Source organism: Drosophila melanogaster, chromosome 2R, assembly GCF_000001215.4.
Source record: "Drosophila melanogaster chromosome 2R".
Lineage (NCBI taxonomy): Eukaryota > Metazoa > Arthropoda > Insecta > Diptera > Drosophilidae > Drosophila > Drosophila melanogaster.
Genome location: NT_033778.4, coordinates 20,239,473 through 20,264,851, shown reverse-complemented (window position 1 = coordinate 20,264,851; position 25,379 = coordinate 20,239,473). Strand labels below are relative to the sequence as shown.

Genomic DNA, 25,379 nt, shown 5'->3' with positions numbered 1-25,379 from the left:
TCCGGCTTCCGTGTTTTCTTTTATTTTGTGGTTGATGTGAAAATTAAAGTCGAATCGGAAATCCGTTCCGGCAGGGAACGCTGCTAAGCTTACTTCTTCTTGGACACACCCACGGTGCGACCACGACGACCGGTGGTCTTGGTGTGCTGGCCACGCACACGGAGGCCCCAGTAGTGACGCAGACCACGGTGGGAGCGGATCTTCTTCAGACGCTCCAGATCGTCACGCAGCTTCGAGTCCAAGTTGGAGGAGGTCAGCTGCCAGTACTTGCCATCGATGATGTCCTTCTGCCTGTTGAGGAACCAGTTGGGCACCTTGTACTGCAGAGGGTTCGAGATGATGGTCACCACCTTGTCGACCTGCAAACATGGCATTTAGGTTGGTGTGCGTCTCGAACGGATTGGGCGTGCTCAACTTACCTCCTCCTCGGTGCACTCACCGGCGCGCTTGGTAAGATCGACATCGGCCTTCTTCAGCACAATGTTGGAGTAGCGGCGACCCACTCCCTTGATGGCGGTCATGGCGATGCCAACCTTGCGCTTGCCGTCGATGTTCGTATTCATGATACGCAGGATGTGCTGGAACTTCTCTGGGATGACGAGCGACTGCAAGAATGCAAAGAAAAAACATTAGTATAATGCATATAAACCACGCCATTTTTGCCAACAGCTAACGGCATTTGCAATTCACTATAAATTTGTCGTTTGGCGCTCAGAATCGCACATATTTGAGGTAACTCACCATTTTGCCGTTTGTATTCTCGTATTTACTCCTCACTGTAAAGAATTAAGAGGTATTTTGTTTTAGAATTTTGGAAAAATCAAATGGGCAGCACACCACTCACCGGAAACGGGAAAAGAAAAGAAGGCCGAATTAATGTGGCTGCCTGAGGCGGAGTAAAAAACCTAAAATTGCCTGCCACGTTCGGGACGCGTGCTGTTAATAGTTCGCCGTGTGCTGTTAGGCGCACTCTGGTCCATCACTAATGCAAATTTAAAAATTCAAAAGGCGCCGAACTTTTGTTCAATGAAAATGCTTAAAGTGCCATTTAGATATGCTCTGTGTGCACATTTAAAAAATTAAACTTCATATTTTATGTTTCTTTATATTTTATATTTTATTCCCCACATTTCGTAATACGTTTTATCGTACTGCATCCCTAGAGCACCGTTATATGAAAGCTTTTCAGAATGGGTGAAATAAATGGTAAATTATATTAGCTATGCGAATTTCCAATATTGATAAAAATGCATTGCATTTAAGCACTCAGCTGCGTTGGACAGGACGATGTCGTTTCCCTGCGCATCGTGTGCACCATGGCTCGCGACGGCAAGCAGCACAACCTCGAGGATGTGGACATGTACGGGAATACCGCCCTATTGAAGGCCTGCTATTTGGGTCGATTTGAGTGCGCTCGTACGCTGCTGGAATTCGGTGCAAATATCTTTGCTATGAACTATTTTGGTCAAAATGCCCTGACACTGGCCACTTATGCTGGGCATTTGACTTTAGTAAAGGAACTGTTGAGGCGAAGATCCTACAAGGATTTCAATCTGTCCTCGATGATCCCGGCCCTCTGTGTGGCTACACTGCAAAAACACTCCGCTTTGGTGGCCTATTTTACTCAATTGGATTCGAGGGGCGTGCAAGAAACTCAAACAGTGCATGGTTAGTAAAAATCAAGTGTATTTATATAGTAACATTAAAGTAAATTTATTTCAGGTCTGGGAGTTGCAGAGCTGCGAGGAATGATTAAAGCTGCAGGCCGCTTAGATAAGCGCAATGTGCGCTCTCCTCCCACTTTTATTAGCAATCGTCTGCGTTAATGTATTGTCATTTTGTAATAATTTATTAATTTTAATGTTTGAAATAAATATACTCTGTAAAAAGTGTGAACATAATATGTTAATCAAACCAGTTGGCAGGCCGCTCGCTGGCTGCTATCGATAGATTCAGTCGATATCGCCCGTGGCTTTTCACATCCCTATCCCGCTCATTTAGCCCGCCTGAAAGTAAAAAAAAAAAACAGCCCACGTTAATCATTCATCCCAAAGTCACAGCCGCGGTAACATTACTGCTGTTAAATTCTTAAGCCCGTCATCAGTATTTAAATAATAAAACACATTCAATATGTTCGAGGCACGCCTGGGTCAAGCCACCATCCTGAAGAAGATCTTGGATGCCATCAAGGATCTGCTCAATGAGGCAACCTTCGATTGCAGCGACTCCGGCATTCAGGTAAAAATTGCACAAAAAAGATTTTAAATGCATATCCCTAACACCTTGTTCAACTTACAGCTACAGGCCATGGACAACTCCCATGTGTCGCTTGTCTCGCTGACCCTGCGTTCCGATGGCTTCGACAAGTTTCGCTGCGACCGCAATCTCTCCATGGGCATGAATCTGGGCAGCATGGCCAAGATTCTGAAATGCGCCAACAACGAGGACAATGTGACGATGAAGGCGCAGGATAACGCCGACACTGTCACCATCATGTTCGAATCGGCTAACCAGGAGAAGGTATCGGACTACGAGATGAAACTGATGAACCTCGACCAGGAGCACCTGGGCATACCGGAGACAGACTTCTCGTGCGTGGTCCGCATGCCGGCCATGGAGTTCGCTCGCATCTGCCGCGATCTGGCGCAGTTCAGCGAATCCGTTGTGATCTGCTGCACCAAGGAGGGCGTCAAGTTCTCGGCCAGCGGCGATGTGGGCACCGCCAACATTAAGCTAGCCCAAACCGGCTCTGTCGACAAGGAGGAGGAGGCGGTGATCATCGAGATGCAGGAGCCGGTGACGCTGACATTTGCCTGTCGCTACCTGAACGCCTTCACAAAGGCGACGCCATTGTCCACCCAAGTGCAGCTGTCGATGTGCGCAGATGTTCCGCTGGTAGTCGAGTATGCGATCAAGGATCTGGGTCACATTCGCTACTACCTGGCACCCAAGATCGAGGACAACGAGACATAAGTCAGCTGTGTTCCTCATATTTATGTCCCCGCATCGTCACCACTCATCTTCCCACGTTCACTTCATTCCTAACTTTTAAGTAAATCCGCATTTTTTGATCAATAAAAGCTATACTGTGTAATGTTAACTGGCTGAGTTGTACAATTGATTTTAGGGCGTAATAACCATTTATTCGCATTCCATATATAACACTGGGTATCGTTTAAGGAGAGAGAGATTGCAAACATATACATATTAAGAGTAGTGGTTTATCAAACACCTTGGCGTGGGATAGACAAAAAACCTTGGCATATCTCCGACATTGAAGTTTGTTAGCCTCCGCAGCTGCAGAAAATCTGGACATACCATTGGGGAGTTCTAAATCAAGGGTAATAATGGGCGATTATTCTATTCACTGTGTATAAGTACTCGTTCCGTATGAGGCACATAGTCGGGAGTTTTGCAACAAAGAGCTTTAAGCGAGTGTGTGCCTGCATTCAAGAGCATTAATCGTATGTAAATACATGTAATAAATAATGCGTGTTTACACGCTTCCAATACTTGCATACTTGGCTTGCTTATGCTAGAAGCTACATACATACGTATCCTATACTTAGTTTGTGAGTATATAAAACATAGAAAGCTGTGTCATATAAAATTGTATAAAAAAAACCTTTGAGATTACATATACGTAGTAATAAAAAGCAAGAAAGTGCGTATAACAATGAACAATTCAAATTGTTCCTGCGCATAACAAAATTCGATTTACACGCCTATGTGAGTGGAGAAATGGCCAATGGGGGTATAAATGCAGGTGACAAAATTTTACAGTGATTGTGAAATCCCATTGCCACTTACAATCTGCCATTGGTTAATATTGTTCATTGTCGGGGTCTCAGTTCTCCAGTCCAATAGGCATATAGACCGATGGAAATTCATCCTATGAAGCGGCTAGACTTGCACTGGGACTGGAGGACTCCTCCTCGTCCATCGAGTTGGCTTTGTCAATGTTCTTGGTCTTCGAATCGGTTTGAAGCAACGTCTGTAGAGATTTGATGCACTTCTTTGAGCCCTCCATGGCTTCGTTGGATAACTGAAAGTTAAAACAATGTTATTATTTTTCCTAAGCTTCTGTTGCCAGCGCATTTCATACCATTGTGAAATTTAGGAATCCGTGCGGCAACCCCTCAAGTATTTCCAAGTCAACTTGTCGCCCAAGCCGCTTCAGTTTCTTGGCAAACATAACGCAATCATCCAGACAGGGGTCCATGTTAAGTGTCTGTACGGAAAATAAATAAAAATATTTAATACCAATACTTCTTTAAGCTTCATAAACTTACAAGTATTTTGGTCTCCGGCAGTTGGGAAAGCCACTCATCACTGGCCCAGTACGGCGACAGGAATGGATCCTTAGGCACATCGAATGCAAACTCCTCGCTGGGACTCCGTGCTATCAGTGCGTCCATGTTGCGCACATCCTGTTGAGCCATCACGTTGCTTCCGTGAATCTCGTAGGACTGCGTGCAGCGCGTCAAGGTGTTGGTTATGTTGTTGACGGCTTCCTGCAGGCGGCCTTGCAGCGTATCTATTGCAACAAGATCCCGACCAGTCTCCACTAGAATATCATCATCGGAACTGATCTTCGCATGTCCATTTGCCTGCGCTTGCACCGCTTCGGGAGCTGTCTCTTCGGTTACCTCCATTGTGGCCGTGTCAATGAGATACTTGTCCAGAAAATTGTCAATATAGGCTGCAGAGGCGGTATCCTTAGGTGGGTCGGCTGATATTTCGATTGGGTAGTGCACAATGGGCTGTGAATCATCCTCGAACGAGACGCACGAGCTGTTGTCGCCTTCGGTGTGGGGGAGATCGGTACGCTCCACCGTCTGGCTGTGGTAAGAGGCTGAGGCACTGGCAAAGGTGTCGCTGCTTTCGTCATCTGGGTTCATGCTGGCTTCCAGCGGCGAAAGCGGACTTCTGGCCATCGAGGTGCGGCGACTGGAGTTCAAGCTTCCCACGTTCGACTTGGGGACATTGCGTATCTGGGCGGCATCCTCGACTTGCTTGGCATTCTGCTGAAGTGTCTCCTGGGCGGGAGCGGCATAGGCACGAAGGCAGCGCATCATGAAGCCGAAAGGCAGCAGGGGATCCATCAAACAGAGAAGGCGGGCCGGACTGGGCACAAAGCTGACGAGAGTTGGGCAGTAGGCCAGAAACAGACCATCTGGCACTCGAACTCCCTGCTCAATGCACTTGAGGGCTACTCCAATTGACAGATTTGCCCCAGCCGAGTCACCTGCGCATACAACTCGCTCAGCTGTTGTGCCTAGGAGTTCGGTATTGTTCAGAAGCCAGCAGTAAGCGTAGTAAACTTCTTGCAGGGCGCGTGGAAATGGCGCCTCAGGAGCTAGGCTGTAATCCACCGAGAGAATAGGACAGTCCAGTGCCACGGCCCAGTCGCGCAAATACAGTTCGTGGGACTTGGACGATTGGGCCACAAAGCCACCGCCATGGCAGTGAAACAGAATCGAAGGACTTGGCGGAATGGGCTTGTGCCAGCCGCGATAGCGACCCTCGCCCAGCATTCCCGAACGTCGTCTCGCGCTCAGCAAGCGAACAGAGACCGGTAAACCAGGTCCCAAATGTGCCGTGGGCACGGGAATCTCCACAAAATCACCATCGCCTTGGTTTTGGTTAACGTCACTGCTGAGATTGTCCGATGCCTTGAAATTCTTTCGGCGAGGCAGCTTTAGCGGCTCGGCTGGCAATTCGATGAGCCGGTTTACCTTAATGGAGCTGCCCACAATGCTGGGCAGCTTGTGCATCATCTCGGACTCGGCCAGAAACCAAAAGGATTTGCAAAAGTCTATCTTAGCATTCTGCGAGATGTTAACGATGCGACGGGCGCGCAGTTCCGGATTCATAAGATACTTGCCGCTGGTCCACAGGCTGCGTGTGGTCTTAACGATGGGGCCGTCGCCCTCTTGCGAATAGTACGACTCCGAGTAGCTGGCCATGCTGATGCCGAGGAATCGGAGAACTCCGCGTATCGAGTCGCCATACTGAAAGCCCAGGCAGCGTCCGTAAAAGCAATACTGGTTGATGGTGTCGCCCAGCTCGAAGAGCTGCTCGGCAGTGTGATTTCCGCATGCGAACAGATCACCCGTGCTAGCCGACCACTGGCGAAGGATCAGCAGGTACTGCAGACATGTGCACAGCGACGACAACAGCTGGGAACAGGCCTCAACCTCCTTCATGTAGAACTTCTTGCGGAAGAATATGGTGGAACGGGTGGCTGTCAGCTGCTGGCAGATGCTAATGCCATGCGCGATGCAGGCGTTGGTCACGTAGATGAAGCTCCTGTATCCATTGCCCGGCGTCTGCTCGTCAAAATCGTACTCGTGGGCGAAGGCATCGATCTGCTGGACCAGTCGGTTGGCCAAGACAATGAAGTCCTGCCAGGCAATGTGGGCGGCATGCAGGCGCTGGCCGAATTCGGTGTGGTCCCGGGCAAAGAAGGCGGCGTGATCCTGGCAGGCGGCGTACAAGGTTCCATAGGTCGCCTCCAGGTCGGCGGGTACGTGCTGGTGGGTGTCCTTTCCATTGACTGCCTGTGGGCCGTCGTCCTCGTGGCCCAGTTTCAGATTGTCATTGAAGAGGGCAATAAACTGGGGGCTTGCCCGCTCGGCGGAAGCCGCGTCAATCATTGTGTTCTGCAGAGGAAGCCAATTTGGTTATGCACCTATTGCAAGCAAACAAAGACAATCGCACTAGCACAGCTGCAGCGACAGGTGATAACCATGTCCGATGCACTGCTTCTCCGGATTGGAGTGACTAACTTTGTGGGTATGAAGGTCGCATTGAGACTGAAACCAGTTATTGTTGCTCTCAAAATAGGGAACTTTATACTTGATGTATATATAAATATATTGTTTGCTTTTTACCTATATGCAAATAAATGCCACTCTGAATTTTGTTGAAACTTATTGAATTAGGATTTTCTTGCAGTGTAGTTGCAATGCAATTACAATGTAAGCCATTAAAAACTTTCACTAAACAACTACGCACTTAAACGATTTGTCTGAAGTATCGAATTGTCAGTGCGACGTGTTTCTGCACAGTGGCTTTTATTGACAAATTTACTTACAGATTCTTAACTCGTTGCTTTTAGCTCAATGCATTTTTAATTGGTCCACCTATTGCGGCTCCAAACATTACTATTCTTATAGGACTTAGCACCGATTTAACCGATTTGGCCAGTGTGACCGTTTTGAGGCACAATAGGGGCATTCCCATAATTTTTTAAGCTTAAACATATTTTTACAATGATTCAATTCAATATAACATTTAATATAATTTTAAATATATATTAGAGAATAACTTTATAAATCCAAATATGCTAGAAACTTTATCTCTTAGATGAGATATGAATGTAATTTCTAATTACAGTGTACATGGCCTATTACCATTTATGGCGCCAGTATTTTTTAATCGGCGAGCACTGGTCACACTGCTTGCATATAAAATTTCGCAACAGAGCGGCTTGCAGCTTTAATATTTTAGTCGTAATTAAATGCAATATGTTTGTACTATAAACGCCGTCGGAAGAGCTTAATAATGAGCTTGAGCATTGTGAGTTACTATGGCAGCCAGCAGAGCAAGTGCGGCTACTGCGCGGGAGCGAACTGCAGCCTGTCGCACGGTGAGAACATGCAAAACCAGTCCAAAAACCAGGTGCAATGTACCAATTATTGTGGATTCGTCATAAATGACAGGTATGCACGCGTATCAGCTGGACTGCCGGGACTATCAGGACCTCATCGATCGCGGCTGGCGGCGGTGCGGCTACTACTGCTACAAGCTGCGCAACCAGGAGACCTGCTGCCCCTGCTACACAATCAAATGTAATGGCCTGGAGTTCAAGCTCTCCAAGTCGAACAAGCGCATACTTCGCCGCATAAATCGATTTTTGCGCGACGGCAAGCGAGAGTCCAAACCGGAAGCCGGCGACGGTGACGGGGAAGCCGATGCCGATTACGCCATAGTGGCTCCCGAGGTCACGGCCAGCGAACCGCAACCCCAGCTGCCAGATAAGAGTCCCCCTGTTATCAATGTCGAGCAAGTTGCATCACTGGCAACGGCTCAGAGGAAGCCGACGAAGCAGGCAACTGCTGCCGCGGTGGAAGCTCCTACGTTGGGGTCCAACAAATGTGCGTATGCTCCTTAATGCCTTAATGCCACAGTAATATATATATTATTTATTATATTAGCATCACTCTTATCTTCATCAGCCGCAGCACCGATCTCAAACAAGCCGTGCAAGAAGGCCAAGCAGATGCGATTGGATCGACGGCTGGCCAAGCTGGGAGACTCGGCCTCCTACTCAACGAAATCCCTTACCCAGGAAAAGACACTTCGCGACTTCTTGAACACGGACAGCGAGACAAACAAACATCGGCTAAAGGTGCGTTGCGAATAAATGTGGATAGAATAATTAGTTAGACCGTTTGCAAAACTAAGCTGGATAGCGTGAACCTATGTACATATGTTGATAAGGGTTTACACTGTATATTGCGCCTATGTGTTTCCTGTGTCCGTTCCCCGAGTATAAGTCTCCCGCTACATGTAGACACATCTGTCTTTGTGCTGTTTGTGTTCTTGCAGATCGTGTTAGTCGCTTCCTCAGACACAGAGCGCACTTGTGCCGATGCAGTGATCGCGTTGTATCGCAAATACCAAATAACCGTTCATAATGATAACCCCGCACGCCTCACCCTAGCTAGTATGCAGCGGTTCTTGGTCAAATCGCCTCTTAAGGTAATTATAAACGAGTATTCATCTTTGCCCCAAAAATGTATTCGCAGCTGCGCTTAATTCACGTCTACGACGACGAGTTCCGGCGGACCCTGCCCCAGAGTTTTGCGCTCTATAAGAAGTATCAGATATCGATACATAATGATCCGCCAAAGGATCAGGACGCGTACAAGGAGCATCTGCAGGCGACTCCCCTACAGGTTTTTCTCTATAATAATTCATACATTTAAAAGCTTTACTTCTAACCTCATAATTCCGGGACGTTTTTGCTTGCAGAATGAGAAACCCTGGGATGGTCCCGAAATGGGCTACGGTTCGTTTCATCAGCAGTACTGGCTGGACGACAAGTTGATTGCCGTCGGCGTGATTGACATTCTGCCGGGTTGTGTAAGCTCGGTGTACTTTTTCTACGATCCGGACTATAGCTTTTTATCGCTTGGCACATATGGTTCACTCAGGTAAAGCAAGATTCCGAGCAAAGAAAGATAAAACTGCATAGAAGAAATTCTTACAGGGAAATTGAATTGGTGCAGTCGCTCGCCGAGAAGGTGCCTTCTCTCAAGTATTACTATATGGGTTTCTACATACACTCCTGTCCCAAAATGCGCTACAAGGGCAAGTTGTCCCCCTCTTACTTGCTGTGCCCGGAGACCTATGAATGGCTACCGCTCACCGATGGTAAGTTTGCGATTTTCTTGTTAATATTCTGTACTAATAACAAACACGTATATATTCAGTTATTCGTGCTAAGCTAGACGAACATAAATACCAGCGCTTAAACGAAGATCCTGCAGCTAGGGATGTGAATGAGTTTTTGATGGAGCATTTGGACGAAGTTAAGCTGCTCTTGGGTGGAAGAACCCGCACAGACTACAAGCACTTTAGGCAGGCATGTTTATTATCATTAACATCAGTGGTTCATAATCTAATATACGTTTTATTTACAGCTGCGTGGGACCGTCTCCGATGACGATATCATTATTGAGTACAGCAAGCTCGTGGGAAAAGAGTGTGCTCGGCGCATGCTATACGTGAAGTAAAGTTGCCATTATTTGAATTTTGAATTAAATGCCGTTCGCAATAGCAATATGTTGAAAATATAAAATATTTTAATAATTCCACCGGTCTTGCACCCAATATAGTTGTAATCATTAGCAGACACTTGATTACCCCTTGTTGTTTGCCTACACCAGGTAAGCGCCACTGTTGGAATGTAAAGAATAATATGCTCGTCATTCGTACATATTTTTCTGAAAAGCTGACAGCTTTCCACTCATAATCGCCTCTTATCAGAAACAAGCAGCTAAATGCATCAATTAAGCTTTATGGGCTGGCAACATTCTGTGTTGGTACAAGTCGGATAACCGCTGGAGATAATGTACTTTATAAGCCACTCCAGGGTGAGATAGTTGGCCAGGAAGCCAATTGTTGCCGTGAAATCAAGTCGTTTACAGCAGTGGAACAAGTCGGATGTGTCCAAAGGGTTCGGATTACCAACTGTCTACGCTGGAAAGAGTGTTCTTGCCCAAGGTGAGGAGTGTGAGAAGTTATTTGCGTCTGAAGACGAGCGCTTAATTATAAATAAACTTGTGTCAATAATATCTGTTCTGCTCTGGCTTTTCACCGGCATTCGCCAAGTGCGCTAATTAAACAAAAATTAAATTATAAAACAACGGTCAAGTAAGTTTTTACAGCACGTGTATTTTATGGTGATATTTTTTTTTCCAAATTTATGAATACTATCATTCGCCAGTTTGGGTTGGGATTTACCAAACAAATTAGTAATATGAATATCGGGGTGGTAATATTTTTGAATTATTAGTCACCGTGTTTATTGGCTTACATTTTAGCACAATTTTGTGAGATTTGTTGTTAACAAATTTCTCGGCACATTTTCGTTGCGCCAATCGCATGCGATTTTTGGCACGCTATCAGAAAGCGTTAAAAAAAGGCAGTTCGACGTTGAGCTTCAACCGACGGCAGCAATTTAAACAATTTTTAACCGTTTTAACCGGTGCTGCCGCCGCTGAAAACGAGACTGCGACTGCGGCAGGTGGAAGTTTTGCTTAAATCGTCGCCCCAAGTAGATGTATATATGCCATTGGCAACCGCCGATTTAGCTTCATTCGCCGCGCGACGTTCTCAGCAGTCCGTTTCGCCCGCTGAGCAGCTCCTAGACAACAAGTGGCAGCCACAAAAAGTGAGTTCGGCGCAGCCTAGCCTATCTATTTCCCCCACGCATTTCGACGAGAAAGTCCAGTTTTCTTTGGGCAGTTAAAAAAAAAAAACAGAAGCAGAAAACAGAAATTGCTGCAGCTGCGTGCAGATCAGATGTTTCCCATCCATATTAATCCGATATTATTGTTTTGGGCTTCGTGGTAAAATTCCATGCAAAATTGGTGCCACGAAGAAGTGCGAGCGCAGATAAGCGGAGATGACTTTGAGTGTTTTGTGATCGCGAGTGGCTTGTGTCTGTGTGTGGGGTCTAGTCTAGACCATGATCTATTGCAAATTTTCCATAACGAATTGATGCGAAGAAATCTGCTGAGACAGGCCCCCCTTTTCATATTATATTTGAATGTTTGGCTGTATAAATAGGAACATTCAGAGTGGGATGTCTTGGAAGAGAGAAATCGAAATCGAATCGTATCGGAATGCCAGCTTAATTAGGCTTTGACCGTTTTATTTTCAGTTACCCGAAAATTTGCATTCCAAATAATAACAGGTTTCGTTATTTTGATTCATTGAACCGCGACCACCGACCCCACCGACCACCATTCCCAGCAATTTCAATTTGATATCGCTACTTCCACCACGACTTGGCAACAAGTTGGTCCACTGTCATCTCGAGTGGTTGCAGCTCATTTGGCTCAGGATTAGAGACTTTGGACCCAGGCTGGACAGGTTGATCAAAAGAAGTCTCTAGCTTGTGCAGATACAGGTTTGGATCTACGCAAAAGATTCATTGGGTATTTGTTTTTTTTATGCAACTCTATTCGAAACGTTCGCTTGGCGAACCTTTTTAGTTTTGTGAATAACAAATATTCACACTCGTGATTTTCTATTAGCATGTGCGTGCAATATTCGCAATTGTCGCATTGATTTGGACAGGCATTTACTACAATCATTGCTAGTTTCATGCGCCACGTAATTTTCCGAAATTTAATTATAACGTGCAAAAATGCAAAACTAAAACAAAAGAAATGAAAAAAAAACAAAACACAAATTATATGATTTCAATGGGAATTGGTGCAAAATGGCAGTTCAGTTCGCCCCAGTGAGGCTATGAGAACCCAATTTAAGCAAATACAATGTTCCACAACAATAACTGACAAGCGAAGTGGGTTCATTACCGATCTTGATTTGTGTTAGCCAGTTACGCCTGATTGCCGCTAAAATAACCAGCAGAGTTCTATGCCAGAATCGAACTCCACTCCATACGATACCATTTTCGATGGGCATGTTGGAACTGGAGGATACCGAGAAAAGGGCGAAGACAGACGAGACCAACCTTAAATCGTGCCAACTGGGTAGCCAGCCAGCAGAGAGTCTTATGTAAATGGAACGCGTGTTATGAATACCCGCGAATACGACTACTCGGTTGCTTCATCTTCGGATTCGTGGCTGACCTGCATATATAGAGATATACATATGTATATCGCTCATATTGGATCCTTCGAATCGAGCGCTCTCCGATCGTAAATCAAATCATTTAACGTGGTAAACACACAGGCTAATTGCCGATTAACCTGACTCTAATGATGGTCGTTCGCCAGTTGATATAGCCAACTAACTTATCACGACCATGCCAATGTGCTATAAAACACCTCTTTATGGCCATCATAAATTGCCGAGCTGATTTTATAAAGTCAATGGCGAGGATGTTGATAAGGGCGTAACTCCGTAGATTAGAACGAGAAGCTGGCGCTAACTTAATGGCCCATATATGTATAGTCAAAATATAGGCAAAAACCCAGAGAAACAAAACCTAATGATTTGTTTGGGCTTTCAGCAGTTTATCGGGTATCCAGATCGCTGTAACATCATTCCCTGCAATTAGTCAGAAGTACGGCCAAAATGAATGCCCAAGGTCATTAGTCGCGTTCTTTGATCTCTGGGCAAAGGTATAATTAAAAGATTTCAATACACGTATTGCACATCAATAATTCCCCATCAACTTGTTCCCACTATTCTGCCAAATTAGTTTGCTCAAAATCATCTACGAGTGTTCGCAGTCAACTCACGTAATTAAAACCATATGCAATCATAAAACCAAATGCCACAAAGGGTTAGATGGCCTTTGGTCTTGGCTCTTTTTATTTTTGCCATAATCCAGTTTGTGGTCTAGTCCACAGGAAGAAAAACCCGTCCATAAATGGAGTTTTATGCATAGAAAGGGAGCTATTTTTACTGCTGCCGTTGGCTCCATTCAGGTAACTTAAGATTGCTTATCACAGCGTGCGTAAAGCAGGTATATGTACTATATTTATGGCCACTTTCTCAGTAAGACCTTTAATCGGATTTCATGATTTAGTACGTGTTTAGTACGGGAAGTCGATCCAATTGGGCACTTGCATTTTCAATTTTGGCCGGCTATCTAGGGCGATCATTAAGCTATCCAAGCAACAAGTGTTCGATCTCAATATAATTCTTAATTAAACGCCAGTGTGTCTTTATGAATAGCAGTCGCGCACAAACATATCAGTTTTTTTTGTTTGTTTGTTTGTGCGAAATGCAGCGAGGGCAGCTGTTTAAATGATCCAACTACCAGAACATTACTTCCCTTACATCTAAGCCATATTATCGCAAGATCATATCCCATAGATAGTTAGAATGGTTAGATTGGAAAATGGACATAGCATGCCACGGGTCAATTATTGTCAATGTTGCTTCATCACTGCCGCAAAACTCTGACGTCGCCAATGCCATTCGACACTTTCGTGGCACGAAATTAAATTGGCGACGAAAGTGTTTAAATTTGATTTAGTTATGCATTTTGATTTGACTAAACGGGGCACTCACGTGCCGGTTTTCGAGTGCCGAGCGGTACGTGCTTATAAAATTTCAACAAGTGCATTGCACGCAGATAATGCCAAAAAGCACTCTCGACCGATATGAAAAATGCGCAAAAAAATTCACGGCTAATTCTAAATAGACCGTTACACGTGCAAGTTAACAACAATCGCGGCTATCACATTCGAAATAGAGCTGAATTAATGGATGTCGCTTATTTACTATATAACAATGTTAACAGATTGTTGAAGTTATCTGGTTGTTGCATTTAATGAACGGAAATGTGTATTTGAACTTATATTAAATTGTATCTTTATTGTCAGTTAGATGACAGTGCTAACTAAGCAGCCGATTAAGTTATCTGTTTTTTTAGATGAAATAAGTTTTTCAGCCAAAAAAGCAAGTTTTCAAGTTTTCAGTAAGTTTGCAAGCATTTATAATAATTTAGAGCTGCAAATATAGTACTTACTTAATAATAGTGATAAATTGCTTTTTAAAAACCATTATTCATTTCCTTAACCTAATAGAGCAAAAACAAATTAAAAGCAAATCAATAATGAGTTTGGACAACGGGTATCCGAAACGTATATGTACATTTATTAAAATTGATCTAGTGTTTCCGAAAATAGCCCTGAATGATTCGGCATTTTTAGCCTCAATAATTTAATTCAATAAATTCACAAATATTTTGCATTTTAGCGAATGTGTGGGGAAATACCCGCACTCGTTTGTACGTAAAGTGATCTGCATCCGAAGATGTGGCTAACCAACCGATTCCTGTTGTTTTCTTCGTTTTTCAGCTGACAAGCGACGCGAGGCTACGGAGCCATAACAAAAGCCGCCGAAATGGCCTTCATGCCGTGCTGTAAGTACCCAAATATATTATGGCCACACGCTCGGAATTGTCGTCAATAAGGCCTCACGTGATGATCTTCGATCGGAGCACCGACATCCCCGAAATCCCCGACATGATATCCATCACAAATATTGAAATTTGCGCATGCGCAGCCCATTAGAAATCTGTGACCCGTCCCCAAAAAAAAACGGGAATGGGGAGATCTTTTCGATCCGCTAATTGATCTAACGTGTTGCGAGGGGCCTGCCTGTACCTCTATTCATAAATTGAATAACGATCCGTTGGTCAATAATCAATATTTGCTGTCGTTCGCAGTCTATGTGCCCAAGCGGATTAACCTGGCGATCATGCTCTTCATGGCCTGCCTCCTCAGCTACATGATGCGAGTGAATCTCTCGATCAACATCATCGCCATGGTGGAGGACACGAGCAGCCACGAGAATGGAACGGAGGTGGAGGCACTGCCCGATGTGAGTTTAATCAATGGGAATCAGGATACTAGGGATTATCCTCTATCGATTCTATCTAATCCATTTTGTTTTTTGGCATATTCCACTTAGTATGGACCGCGCTACAACTGGACGCAATCGGATCAGGCTCTGCTGCTGGGTGCCTATTTCTATGGCTATATGATCACCTCACTGCCCGCCGGCACTTTGGCCGAGATGCTGGGAGCCAGAAATGTGGCAGGTTACAGTTGCCTGGTGGCCGGCATCCTGACAGCTCTAACTCCGGCGGCAGCTGCCTGGGACAAATATGCGGTGTTTGCCGTGCGTTTCTTGATCGGCTTCCTCAACGGTGTCGTGTATCCGTGTTGCCACAGCCTTGTTTCCAAGTGGTCGCCTCCGGATGAGAAGGGCAAGTTTGTGGCCTCGCTGATGGGTGGCACTTTTGGCACCGTCATCACATGGCCCATTAGCGGTGTGATCATCGAGAATCTGGGCTGGGATTGGGCCTTCTACATTGTGGGCATATTCGTGCTGGTGGTGGTCGCTATATGGTTCTACCTTGTGGCAGATACTCCTGCCCAGCACAGTACGATCAGTCTGAAGGAGCGGGAGTATATCGAAAGCAGCTTGGGCGACACTCTGAGCAACAAGAAGGTATGTTGGTCCATAAAAAGCAACTAGGACTTATTTACACATTTGTTGCAACCTTTGTAGAAGTGGCCACCATACAAGGAGCTCGTCCTGTCGCTGCCCTTCTGGTCGCTCATGATGCTCCACTACGGCAGCATGTGGGGTCTGTTCTTCCTGATTACCGCCACGCCCAAGTTCTTGAGCGAGGTCCTGGGCTTCAATCTCTCGTCCGCTGGCTTCCTGTCCAGCCTGCCACATGTGGCACGTCTGCTCTGCGCCTTCGGTTTTGGCGCCGTGGCGGATTGGATACGTCGACGTGGCTGGTTGTCGGTGACCCGCATGCGCAAGGCCTTCTGCCTGCCCTGTAAGTGTGCCTATATTATTCTACATTTGATTATACTATAGCCATACGATTTAACTTTGATTAGCTCACATCTTGCCCGGCGTCATGCTGATCATCCTGGCCTACTTTGGTCGCGATCCCTATGTGTGCGTTGCCATTATGACCATTTCGCTGGGCTTCAACGGAGCTGCCACCGCCTCCAATTTGGCCAACTCACAGGATCTGGCGCCCAACTATGCGGGCACGCTGTACGGCATCATTAACTGTGTTGGCACCACGCCCGGAATCTTTTCGCCTCTGATTGTGGCCGCCTTTACAAAGAACGAGGTTTGTGGCGATTCTCTAGAAATCCCGAATATCCATCCCATTCATGAATTTTCCATACTCCATAGAACACAATCGATCAGTGGCACTGGGTGTTTATCATTGGAGCCGCTGCCTACATATTGCCTGCGCTGTTTTTCTGGGTCTTCGGATCGGGTAAAATCCAGAAGTGGAACGAGGTTCAGACCACCGAGTCGCGAGAGGATATTGTCAACACAAAGTTGTAGTTTGTGCCCTGGCAATCACCTGTGATTATGTACTTTAAGTATTATGCCATAACGACGATGTGTACTTCTTTATGGAGAGAGTCCTATTAAAACTTTAGCCGTGTATTTATTATTAACCAATATGGTTTCATTTCGCGCACGTGAATTCTGAATCACGAGTCAGTTGAGATCGAAACCAGTTTCTCTTAGATTGGCATAACGACCTTAACCTGGTCGGGGAATATACTCTGGCGAACTGGTTGGGGGCTCTTTGCAGAGTTTGTTTGCTGATTAGGAACTCATGGTTGAAGAAACGGAATTGACACCCGTAATTAGTCAAATGCTAATCAAATTTGAGGACACTTTTAGCCAACAAATTGCCGTTTTTAATTGCGTATTAACGTCATGCCCAACAAGTTGATAGTAGGTTAGCGGCGAAGTCAAAAACGCAATTTATAAGGTGTGAAAATTCATTTTAAAATCAAAATTAAAAGATTTAGTCATAGAAATTGAGGGAAATACCAGTTACTCAAAATATTTATTATATCCACACATCTCAGAGTATTATAATTAATGGTTATAGTGTACAAGTTAATTAATTCGACCAATAAACTTTTAGAATAGTTAACATACGGCTAATGGTCACAAGTTAGTCACTCCATTAACCTATAATTAGCACCCATTATTCCAGGCATTAAGGACACTAGCCTGGCCTATAAAAGCAAGGAAGTTGAGCACCAGCTGCAGACAGTACAAAATGATAGAATCGGGAAAGTGGCCAACGCCAGGAAAAAAGAACTCCAAAGGCGATGGGAGCAGAAAGCGTGGAAAGGATCCAAGTTTGATTAGGACAGCCATATTGGCCACTTTCTGGGAGTACACGGAGCGGACCAAGGTGAGCGGCATGTGGCTTATGCGTCGGAATCGTACCTACGGTCTGTCCCGGTTCATCTGGTCCTCGGTACTGCTGCAGTTGCTCCTGCTGAGCATCTACCTCACCCTGCTGCTGTGGCTGAAGTTCTACTCCTACCCCATTCTAAACACCATCTCCAATGATCTTTCCATCACGGATGTCGCATTTCCGGGCGTTACCATCTGCAGTCCGAAGGTGGTCAACTCGGAGCGGGTCGATCGATATGTCAAGACGCTGTAAGGAGCTCGGAAGTAAGCTTAGAATAACCACTAAAAGTTTTCCTTCCCTTAAAGTAAAATTCCCAAGGAGTACGACATGGCAGAGGTGATCGCTGGATTTGATTTCCTTAACGCCTTCACGGATCAGAGCTTTGAGCCGCCGGGACACGATAGCTATCGGGCCACCGATGCCGTTCTTCGGCTGAACAACGTGTCCATCTGGGAGGCGGCCATGGCCGTCAGTCCGGGTTGCTTCGATTACGTGAAGCGCTGCTTCTGGGGCCACACGGAGTTTCAGTGCAACCAGAGCCACGAGTACCTATCGTTCATTCCCACCACTGCGTATCTGGGACCCTGTTGTTCCTTCAACTATAATCCCAGGAACGCCAGCTTCGTGCCCTTCTCGGCCAACATTTTTGGGATGGATGGCGGACTGACCTTCGTGGGTGCGGAGGGCAGCGAGCGGAACTTAAACACTGGCCTGATAGTACTGGTTCACCATCCCATGGACTACGTGACTGAGGCTGCTGCCTCGGTGACCATTACCGCTCAATCCGAAAGCTTTGTGGAGGTATCGCCCACGGTGCAGAGCTCCTCGGTGGAGGTGCTGGAACTTTCGGAACGTAAGAGGGACTGCCTCATCTCGGGCGACCTGCAGCTGAGCAACTATCGCCAGGCCGCCTGCCTTCTCGCCTGCCAGACGGAGGCCATCGTCAAGAAGTGCGGCTGCCATCCGTATCTGCTGCCCATCGTGGGCAACAAGTTCAAGGAGTGCAATCTAAACGACACCTTCTGCTATTCTGCCAACTATGGTGGGTATGGTTTAGGGCTTAGTGGTTTTAAAGAGGGGTTCCTTAATATAAAGGGGTTACCTTTCTATCTGGGTAGATAACTTCAAAAGTGTGCGCTGTGATCAGTGCCTGCCCAATTGCTATGATGTCACCTACTCCACGCTGTCCTACAAAACCGATCTCAACCAGCATAAGTACTCAGTCAGCCGCTTCTAGTAAGTAATAATATGGATAACTTAATGGGTTATTGACTGGTTTTTATTCCACAGCTCTCCGGAATTGCTTAACAACGACAGTTTTGTGCTCCGGGTCTATTTGGCCAAACAAGTGGTTCCAGTTATCCGGAAAGTGACTGTTATGTCTTGGATAGGACTATTATGTGAGTGGATAAGCCGTCTCAAAGATGAAATATTTTAATTGCACTCATTTCAGCGGATTTGGGTGGCATCTTTAACCTCTGCCTCGGACTAAGTATGATTTCAGTAGTTGAGTTCTTTTACTATTGCACATATCGCTTATACATAAACTATCAACTGCAGAAGGTTCAGCAACCCAGAAAGGCATGGCAATAAAGCAAATACAAAAAAAAAGAAATTATGGTATCTTAGAAAAAATTTCGAACATAGGCGGGAAATTAGAAATTATCGATAAAAGGGCTGTCGCATCGATAACGAGCTGGTATGTCAATGTTGGTATTCTTTCACAACTGATTTTTACACACGTTTGGTATATGGGGTTAGTAGAGATGAGAGTGTTTCAAATATCAGCAATGTTAAAAAAATCACTGGCATTTTATCTTTCTGACGAAATGATTCGAGCTTTGCAGTTACCTTTCAGAATTTGCTCGCATAATTAAAAGTATGTTTCCTTTCAATGACTATCGCATAAGTATACACTGACTGTGCGCATCGATAGCCACAACAATCGCTGTGCGGGGGGTAGGAAATCATCGATACCAATGCATCGATAGCGGTCACCGCTTCTGTTGGACTCTACATTTTAATTTGTTTAACAAATTCTTGGGCCAGTACGCAAGAAAACGCGGCGGCGTAAATTACATTTTTAGTACAATTCTCACTGAAAACCGCGCAAAATGGCCGAAGTTGAAGCCGTGCAGATAATTGCAGAATCTTTGAAGCAACAGGTAAGAGGATCACCTGGTCGTCCAGCCATTTGTCCGACATTTTGGCACTGCACTTTTCTGCACTTGGGATATTGCCCAACTACTATATATCTCATTTGTGAACGGGGGCCGCGGAATCTGTGGCGCTGGCAAGAACAATGGAGTGGTCTCTTATCTTGAGGCACCTGTTTGTTGTGCAAAGTTCAAAAACACTTGGTAACTGTAGGTGTGGTTGTTGTTGTTTTGTTGGTGAGAATGTCCCCCGATTACTCCGGTTAATAAAAGACGGAGCGGATTTGATAAAGACCATGTTCCAAAGGTTTGGGACCACGACCCAAACACATTGGTGCTTGCAGCTGCGATAATCGCCGGGGGGCAGATTAAAATCAATAATACTTTAACCGGATTCCGGGCAAATCACTTAAGAACGTGTTTGCACATTGGATAGTGATGTGCTCTATAAATTTCCATAGTTATTGACTTGATTTATTGATTGATGGCTGAATAGATAATCTAAATATGTACACTGTATTCCTAAGGGCGTGGAATATGTCTTTGGTATCATCGGCATCCCGGTCATCGAGCTGTCCATGGCCTTCCAGGCCGCCGGACTGAAGTACATCGGAATGCGCAACGAGCAAGCCGCCTGCTATGCTGCCCAGGCCATTGGCTACCTGACTGGAAAGCCGGGAGTGTGCCTGGTTGTGTCCGGACCGGGACTGCTCCATGTTACGGGTAAGAATAAAATAAGACTAAGACATTCCAGATAGGCTAATCCTCACTAATCCCTCTCACTTTACCATCCAGGTGGCATGGCCAATGCCCAGGTGAACTGCTGGCCACTAATCGTTATTGGTGGTGCCACCAACCAGGATCACGAGGGAATCGGAGGCTTTCAGGAGTGCCCGCAGGTCGAATTGTCCCGGCCGTACTGCAAGTACGCTGCCCGTCCGGCCACTGCTGCTCTAATTCCATTGCACGTGGAAAAAGCGGTGCGCTATGCCACCTATGGACGCCCTGGCGTTGCCTACCTGGACTTCCCTGGCAATATCTTGCAGTCCAAGGCCCAGGAGGCCAGCATCTACAAGGCGCTGGCCCATCCGGCTCCCCCACTAGCCTATCCCCCGCACGATGATGTGATCAGGGCCGCCAAGTTGTTGCGACAGGCCAAGCGACCCTTGGTGATCGTGGGCAAGGGTTCCGCCTACGCCCATGCCGAGAACACACTGCGCCACTTCATCGAGAACACCAACCTGCCCTTCCTCCCCACTCCCATGGGCAAGGGCGTTGTATCCGATACGGCTCCGCAGTGCGTCTCCTCGGCTCGCACCCTGGCCTTGCAAAAGGCCGATGTGGTGCTGCTCCTGGGCGCTCGCCTCAACTGGATTCTCCATTTCGGAAAGGCTCCACGCTACGACAAGGACGTGAAGTTTATCCAGGTGGACATCAATCCTGAGGAGCTGCATAACTCGGTTGTGGCTTCGGTGGCCATCCAGGCGGACATCCGTCCATTCGCCGAGCAATTGTTTGAGCAAATGAACGCTGTTAACTTCCGCTTCGGCTACGAGCAGGATTGGTGGAAGCAGTTGGCCGTCAAGTGCAAGCAGAACCGCGACACCGTGCAAAAGATGTCTTTGAACACGGAGACGCCGCTGAACTACTACGCGGTGTTCCACCATCTCCGTGAGCTGCTGCCCAAGGACACGATCATTGTTAGTGAGGGAGCCAACACCATGGATATTGGTCGCTCCATGCTGCTGAACGAGCAGCCCCGTCATCGCCTGGATGCCGGTACCTTTGGCACCATGGGCGTGGGTCCTGGATTCGCCGTGGCCGCCGCGCTTTTCTGCCGCGACTTTGCGCCCGGAAAGCGAGTCCTGTGCGTGGAGGGAGACAGCGCCTTTGGATTCTCGGGCATGGAAATTGAGACTATGGTGCGCTATAAGCTGCCCGTCACCATTGTGATTGTGAACAACAATGGCATCTATGGCGGCTTCGACAAGGACACTTTTGAGGCCATTCGCAGTGAGGGCGATCTTACCCAAATGTGAGTGCTAGTAGCTTATCGGTTTATCTGGTACAACTACTTACGGCTAATCTTATCTTGCAGCACACCACCATCGGCATTGGGAGTTCAGGTGCGCTACGAGGAGATGATGAAAATGTTCGGCATGAAGGGCTACTTCTGCACAGAGATCGAACAGCTGCAGGCGGCTGTCAAGGCGGCCAATCAGCTCACCGACAGGCCAACCATCATTAATGTGGCCATCAGCCCGTCATCCGATCGCAAGCCGCAGTCCTTCAACTGGCTCACAGAGTCAAAACTGTAGAATACCATTAAGGTTTAGGTCTTAAGCACGATGTTCACCATTCCGAAAGTTATATTGCCACGAATTTTTCTGTATATACATGCAATTTTTGATACGCCCTCATTATTGTTGGCTACTCATTAATTGTTGGCTCGCTTTAGTTCTTCCTCTATTCCAAGGTAGTCTAGGAACCAGGTGAAGTCCACCAGGCGCCCTTTGTGCAGGAAGGGCAACTTGGGGCAGAGCTCAAAGGCAATGTTGAGAGGAGCAATGTCGGGCACTTGGTCGTTGCGCATGTTGAAGAAGGCGAGAAAGTCGCGCACCTCGATTTCGTTCTGTCCGTTGCGCTGCAGCACCATCAGTATGTCCTCCACCAGCTCCAAGCTGAAGGGCAGCCGGCAGCCTCGCAAAGTAGACCTCACTTGACCTTCACTGATGTACGGCTTGCACGCCGGATTAATGTGGCTCAGATGATCGTTCAGCTGATCCATGCCGTTCCACAAAGCTCGCTTCAGCTCCAGTTGGGCGGCAGCTCGCACTCGATTCCTATCGCAGCTGGGAGGCATTGCCTGCTCAGCCGAGAAAAAGCGACACACGGTCACAATCTCATGGTTGAGCAGGCAATCCTTGGACAGATAGGACAGGAGAGTCGAGCGCAACGTTTCGAAGCTAACGGCGGTATAGTCGCCGAGGTCACCATCCGGTTTGCAGCGCAGCACAAACTGCTTGTAATCCGGACGCACTGCCTCGCGTATCTTCTGCATGATTTTTTGAATGTCCGCTACGGGGAACTGAAAATAGAATGTATGCAAATTATTATAGAATTGCAACTATAACGATATATGGATGATATTTGATTAAATAGACATTAAGTAATTTAATTGGTTCAGAACACTGTCGATAAATTATACTTACCTCGCTGGGATGTTGCTCCATGTACATCAGCGTGAACTCATCAGCGGAAACAATGTGGAAAATGTGATCCTTAAGAGTCATTGTGCGTCCTATATAGAAGTCATTGGCCCTGTAGTATTCAGGTCTTGATGAGCTGTACATATCCTGACCCGGCAGTGGCACACGTGCCCTTTTAAGAAATTCGCCGCCCAGGAAGCCCGAGTTTCGACGTGACGTCTCATAGATTTGCAACGTGTCATCGGCCAGGAAATAGCTGATGACAAAGTCACGCTCTCCATTATCCCGAATGGCCGAGATCAGCTTGGCTCCGAAGCGCAGGATGCATCCGTCGTACTTGAAGAGCTTCTTGAAATCGGCCTGTGGCGGTTTGGGCTCCACGGTGATACAGTTGCCTTCGGAATCCTCGTGGCTACCCCAGCCATTGTAGGGTGGCAATCGGCGGGATCCCATGCCACCCTGAGTGTACGGTCGAATATCACTTCGTTCTGGAATCGGCTGAGGGCTGAATTCCTGGATGCCGTACTTAAAAACATAATAGGAGGTCAACTTAATGTATGATATATAAATTATAAGATTAAGTGTACTTTACTTTTTCTCTGTAGTAGCTCTGTGTGAACTGATCGCAGCTTGTAAGTACGACACTCCTCCCAAAAACATTTAGCACTGCGCCTATTTGCAGATCCTGATCGGTGTAATGTTGAACCTCTTTTTGACCAGTGTTCAACGGGTCGGCTACGTAACGCACATCGCGCATACTGTTTCCCAGCACATTAAGCAACGTCATGGCCGTTTGTTGCCCAGGCAAAGGAAGACCAGAAAACTCCTTTGGCAACTTGCCTCGTTTTAGAAAAGTCGTGGGACCTTCTCGCCCAGAATTTCGTGGAAATTTCTCCTTTATGTCAATTGTGTCATCGGCCAGGTAGTAGCAGACTTCAAGCTTTCGCACATCACCAAACTCACTACGATCGTTCCAATATCCCTGAAACTTAAGGACTCGCCTGTCGAACTCCAGGAACTGGGCAAACGCATGTTTTTTGGGCAAAGCCGAAGTGGCGGTATTACCCGTTTGCTTCAAGCCTGATCGCTTTCGAATTTCTGTTGTGGGATCACTAAGTAAGAAATAAAAGTAGGCATTGATTCATTCAATTCATCATTACTTAGCAATATTCATTAAATGTGTCTTCATGAAATTAAAATACTTGAATGTGGAAAGAGGAATACTTGACTTACCATGGCTCCTGCTGGGCCTCAGGCACGAAGATGCCAGCTCGATTGAGGAACTGCCTCGTGAAGACGTCACATCCGCTGATGTGATACACCCGATCGAAGATCTGCACATCCGTGTCCACGTTCAGGTCGAAGATGGAGATGAACTCGCGGTCGGTGGGTGGAGCTTTTGGGATGCGCTGGCGGTGAACTAGACAGCCTTGCGGTATGCCTGAGTTCTCCACTTTCGGCTCGGTGACCTGCATGGTGCCATCCTCGAGGTAGAAGAAGATCTTCACCTTGCGCACCTGGTAGGGAGCGTGATAGATCTCCGTCAGGTTCTCCTTGAAGTAGGCGTTGAAGCACAGCACCTGCTTGTCGTAGGCCAACCAGGGTGGCAACTTGGTGGTGGCCTTCGGAGCCCACAGGCTATTGAGCTGGGCGGGCACGGGCGGACACTTGGGATCGGCCACAATGCCATTGGGCTCCACCAGTTCCGGCTCCCGGCGGTCCGAAAGCATCTGAATGCCCTGGTAGTGCATCAGCGTTTGCTGCCGCGGATGGCGACGCTTTCCACGCTGTCGGGAAATCGTAGGTTAATAATTGGAGGACACCCCACCGCCAACACTTACATCGTAGAACTGCGCACCTGGTAGCATGGGCATTCCCGGTAGTCGCATCATTTGCACAGATAATTTCGTACTCTTTTGTCTAAACCAAAATAAAAATTTTGCTGCACTTCCTGCGCCAAATCGTTGTGGTTACATTTGCCTTGAAGCCAAAAGCAGTTATATGGCAGTTAACGCCACGCAATTGATTTTTGGACTGGACTGCTTGAGTGTTCCGACATTTACGCTGCTATTCGATAAATGGAACAAACGGAACTATGGTAATGCCACCTCACCATGGCAGCCCCAAAAAGTCAACTGGACAACAAGTCAACGCGACTAACTGCAACTGGTAGCGGTTACCAAGCAAAGTATGGTTATGATTATAATGTATATGACTATGTAAATGTTCTTTACCTTAACATGCTCTAGTTTGTAGTCACATACAACCGTCAAGTGCCAGTCCAACCTGTAGTTGACTCACGTCACGCAGCGATGTTTCCGTTGAACCTGAAAGCATTTCAATCACTGCAATCGGTCCAATGACTTTCTGAAGTCATGGCCACCGTTTAAAGTAGTCTGGTGGCTCAGACGCAGTGTTTGCTAATTAGTCGGACAGGCAAAAGTAGGGAACCCATATGATCACGTGCTTTTTCTCACCTCTCTTTAACACCATACACACACCCATCTAGACGGCTTACAAACTGTC

At 46.6% G+C, this 25,379-nt stretch overlaps 9 protein-coding genes across 17 annotated transcripts; 6 read left to right on the top strand and 3 right to left on the bottom strand.

The window, feature by feature from the left end:
* Positions 1-3: 3 nt before the first annotated feature.
* RpS18 (Ribosomal protein S18) lies at positions 4-873 on the bottom strand. 2 transcript variants are annotated; one of them, NM_166383.4, is made up of 4 exons: positions 845-873; positions 742-776; positions 420-605; positions 4-359 (listed from the first exon to the last, which is right to left on the bottom strand). In NM_166383.4, exons 2-4 carry the CDS (start codon positions 742-744, stop codon positions 90-92), a joined length of 459 nt encoding a protein of 152 aa, NP_725943.1. In that variant the 5' UTR covers positions 745-776; positions 845-873; the 3' UTR covers positions 4-89. The 2 variants fall into 2 exon arrangements, with proteins under 2 accessions (NP_725943.1, NP_476964.1); NM_057616.6 differs by lacking the exon at positions 845-873 and having other exon boundaries at positions 742-782.
* Positions 874-1,167: 294 nt separating this feature from the next.
* Positions 1,168-1,894, top strand: plu (plutonium). The gene is made up of 3 exons (NM_057335.3): positions 1,168-1,206; positions 1,264-1,668; positions 1,723-1,894. The coding sequence occupies exons 1-3, from the start codon at positions 1,191-1,193 to the stop codon at positions 1,824-1,826; spliced, it is 525 nt and encodes a 174-aa protein (NP_476683.1). The 5' UTR covers positions 1,168-1,190; the 3' UTR covers positions 1,827-1,894.
* Positions 1,895-1,968: 74 nt separating this feature from the next.
* PCNA (Proliferating cell nuclear antigen) lies at positions 1,969-3,098 on the top strand. Of its 2 annotated transcripts, none has more exons than NM_057557.4 (2): positions 1,969-2,238; positions 2,299-3,098. In NM_057557.4, the coding sequence occupies exons 1-2, from the start codon at positions 2,131-2,133 to the stop codon at positions 2,971-2,973; spliced, it is 783 nt and encodes a 260-aa protein (NP_476905.1). In that variant the 5' UTR covers positions 1,969-2,130; the 3' UTR covers positions 2,974-3,098. The 2 variants fall into 2 exon arrangements, with proteins under 2 accessions (NP_476905.1, NP_995904.1); NM_206182.2 differs by having other exon boundaries at positions 2,042-2,238.
* A 27-nt stretch (positions 3,099-3,125) lies between these two features.
* On the bottom strand, positions 3,126-7,202 carry Hsl (Hormone-sensitive lipase). 3 transcript variants are annotated; one of them, NM_137619.3, is made up of 4 exons: positions 7,100-7,202; positions 4,293-6,665; positions 4,106-4,231; positions 3,126-4,045 (listed from the first exon to the last, which is right to left on the bottom strand). In NM_137619.3, the coding sequence occupies exons 2-4, from the start codon at positions 6,657-6,659 to the stop codon at positions 3,893-3,895; spliced, it is 2,646 nt and encodes an 881-aa protein (NP_611463.1). In that variant the 5' UTR covers positions 6,660-6,665; positions 7,100-7,202; the 3' UTR covers positions 3,126-3,892. The 3 variants fall into 3 exon arrangements, with proteins under 3 accessions (NP_611463.1, NP_725941.1, NP_725942.1); NM_166381.2 differs by lacking the exon at positions 7,100-7,202 and adding an exon at positions 6,897-7,031; NM_166382.2 differs by lacking the exon at positions 7,100-7,202 and having other exon boundaries at positions 4,293-6,859.
* Positions 7,203-7,461: 259 nt separating this feature from the next.
* Ate1 (Arginyltransferase 1) lies at positions 7,462-9,886 on the top strand. Of its 4 annotated transcripts, none has more exons than NM_058046.5 (8): positions 7,462-7,654; positions 7,728-8,162; positions 8,244-8,416; positions 8,817-8,966; positions 9,043-9,224; positions 9,281-9,444; positions 9,504-9,655; positions 9,714-9,886. In NM_058046.5, the coding sequence occupies exons 1-8, from the start codon at positions 7,570-7,572 to the stop codon at positions 9,804-9,806; spliced, it is 1,434 nt and encodes a 477-aa protein (NP_477394.3). In that variant the 5' UTR covers positions 7,462-7,569; the 3' UTR covers positions 9,807-9,886. The 4 variants fall into 4 exon arrangements, with proteins under 4 accessions (NP_477394.3, NP_725940.2, NP_725939.2 ...); NM_166380.3 differs by lacking the exon at positions 8,817-8,966 and adding an exon at positions 8,617-8,769; NM_166379.3 differs by having other exon boundaries at positions 8,223-8,416.
* Positions 9,887-10,181: 295 nt separating this feature from the next.
* CG9864 (uncharacterized protein) lies at positions 10,182-16,722 on the top strand. Of its 2 annotated transcripts, none has more exons than NM_001274171.1 (7): positions 10,182-10,296; positions 14,580-14,644; positions 14,951-15,105; positions 15,196-15,738; positions 15,799-16,078; positions 16,143-16,384; positions 16,450-16,722. In NM_001274171.1, exons 2-7 carry the CDS (start codon positions 14,626-14,628, stop codon positions 16,606-16,608), a joined length of 1,398 nt encoding a protein of 465 aa, NP_001261100.1. In that variant the 5' UTR covers positions 10,182-10,296; positions 14,580-14,625; the 3' UTR covers positions 16,609-16,722. The 2 variants fall into 2 exon arrangements, with proteins under 2 accessions (NP_001261100.1, NP_611462.1); NM_137618.3 differs by lacking the exon at positions 10,182-10,296 and adding an exon at positions 10,887-10,966.
* Positions 16,723-17,227: 505 nt separating this feature from the next.
* ppk6 (pickpocket 6) lies at positions 17,228-19,092 on the top strand. Its single transcript, NM_137617.4, has 5 exons — positions 17,228-17,736; positions 17,794-18,530; positions 18,607-18,724; positions 18,779-18,888; positions 18,942-19,092. The coding sequence occupies exons 1-5, from the start codon at positions 17,345-17,347 to the stop codon at positions 19,079-19,081; spliced, it is 1,497 nt and encodes a 498-aa protein (NP_611461.3). The 5' UTR covers positions 17,228-17,344; the 3' UTR covers positions 19,082-19,092.
* Positions 19,093-19,463: 371 nt separating this feature from the next.
* Hacl (2-hydroxyacyl-CoA lyase) lies at positions 19,464-22,100 on the top strand. The gene is made up of 4 exons (NM_137616.3): positions 19,464-19,653; positions 20,172-20,367; positions 20,440-21,679; positions 21,743-22,100. The coding sequence occupies exons 1-4, from the start codon at positions 19,603-19,605 to the stop codon at positions 21,960-21,962; spliced, it is 1,707 nt and encodes a 568-aa protein (NP_611460.1). The 5' UTR covers positions 19,464-19,602; the 3' UTR covers positions 21,963-22,100.
* On the bottom strand, positions 21,979-24,916 carry Efhc1.2 (EF-hand domain containing 1.2). The gene is made up of 5 exons (NM_137615.3): positions 24,695-24,916; positions 24,087-24,640; positions 23,446-23,965; positions 22,857-23,378; positions 21,979-22,732 (listed from the first exon to the last, which is right to left on the bottom strand). Exons 1-5 carry the CDS (start codon positions 24,743-24,745, stop codon positions 22,082-22,084), a joined length of 2,298 nt encoding a protein of 765 aa, NP_611459.1. The 5' UTR covers positions 24,746-24,916; the 3' UTR covers positions 21,979-22,081.
* Between the last annotated feature and the right edge of the window lie 463 nt (positions 24,917-25,379).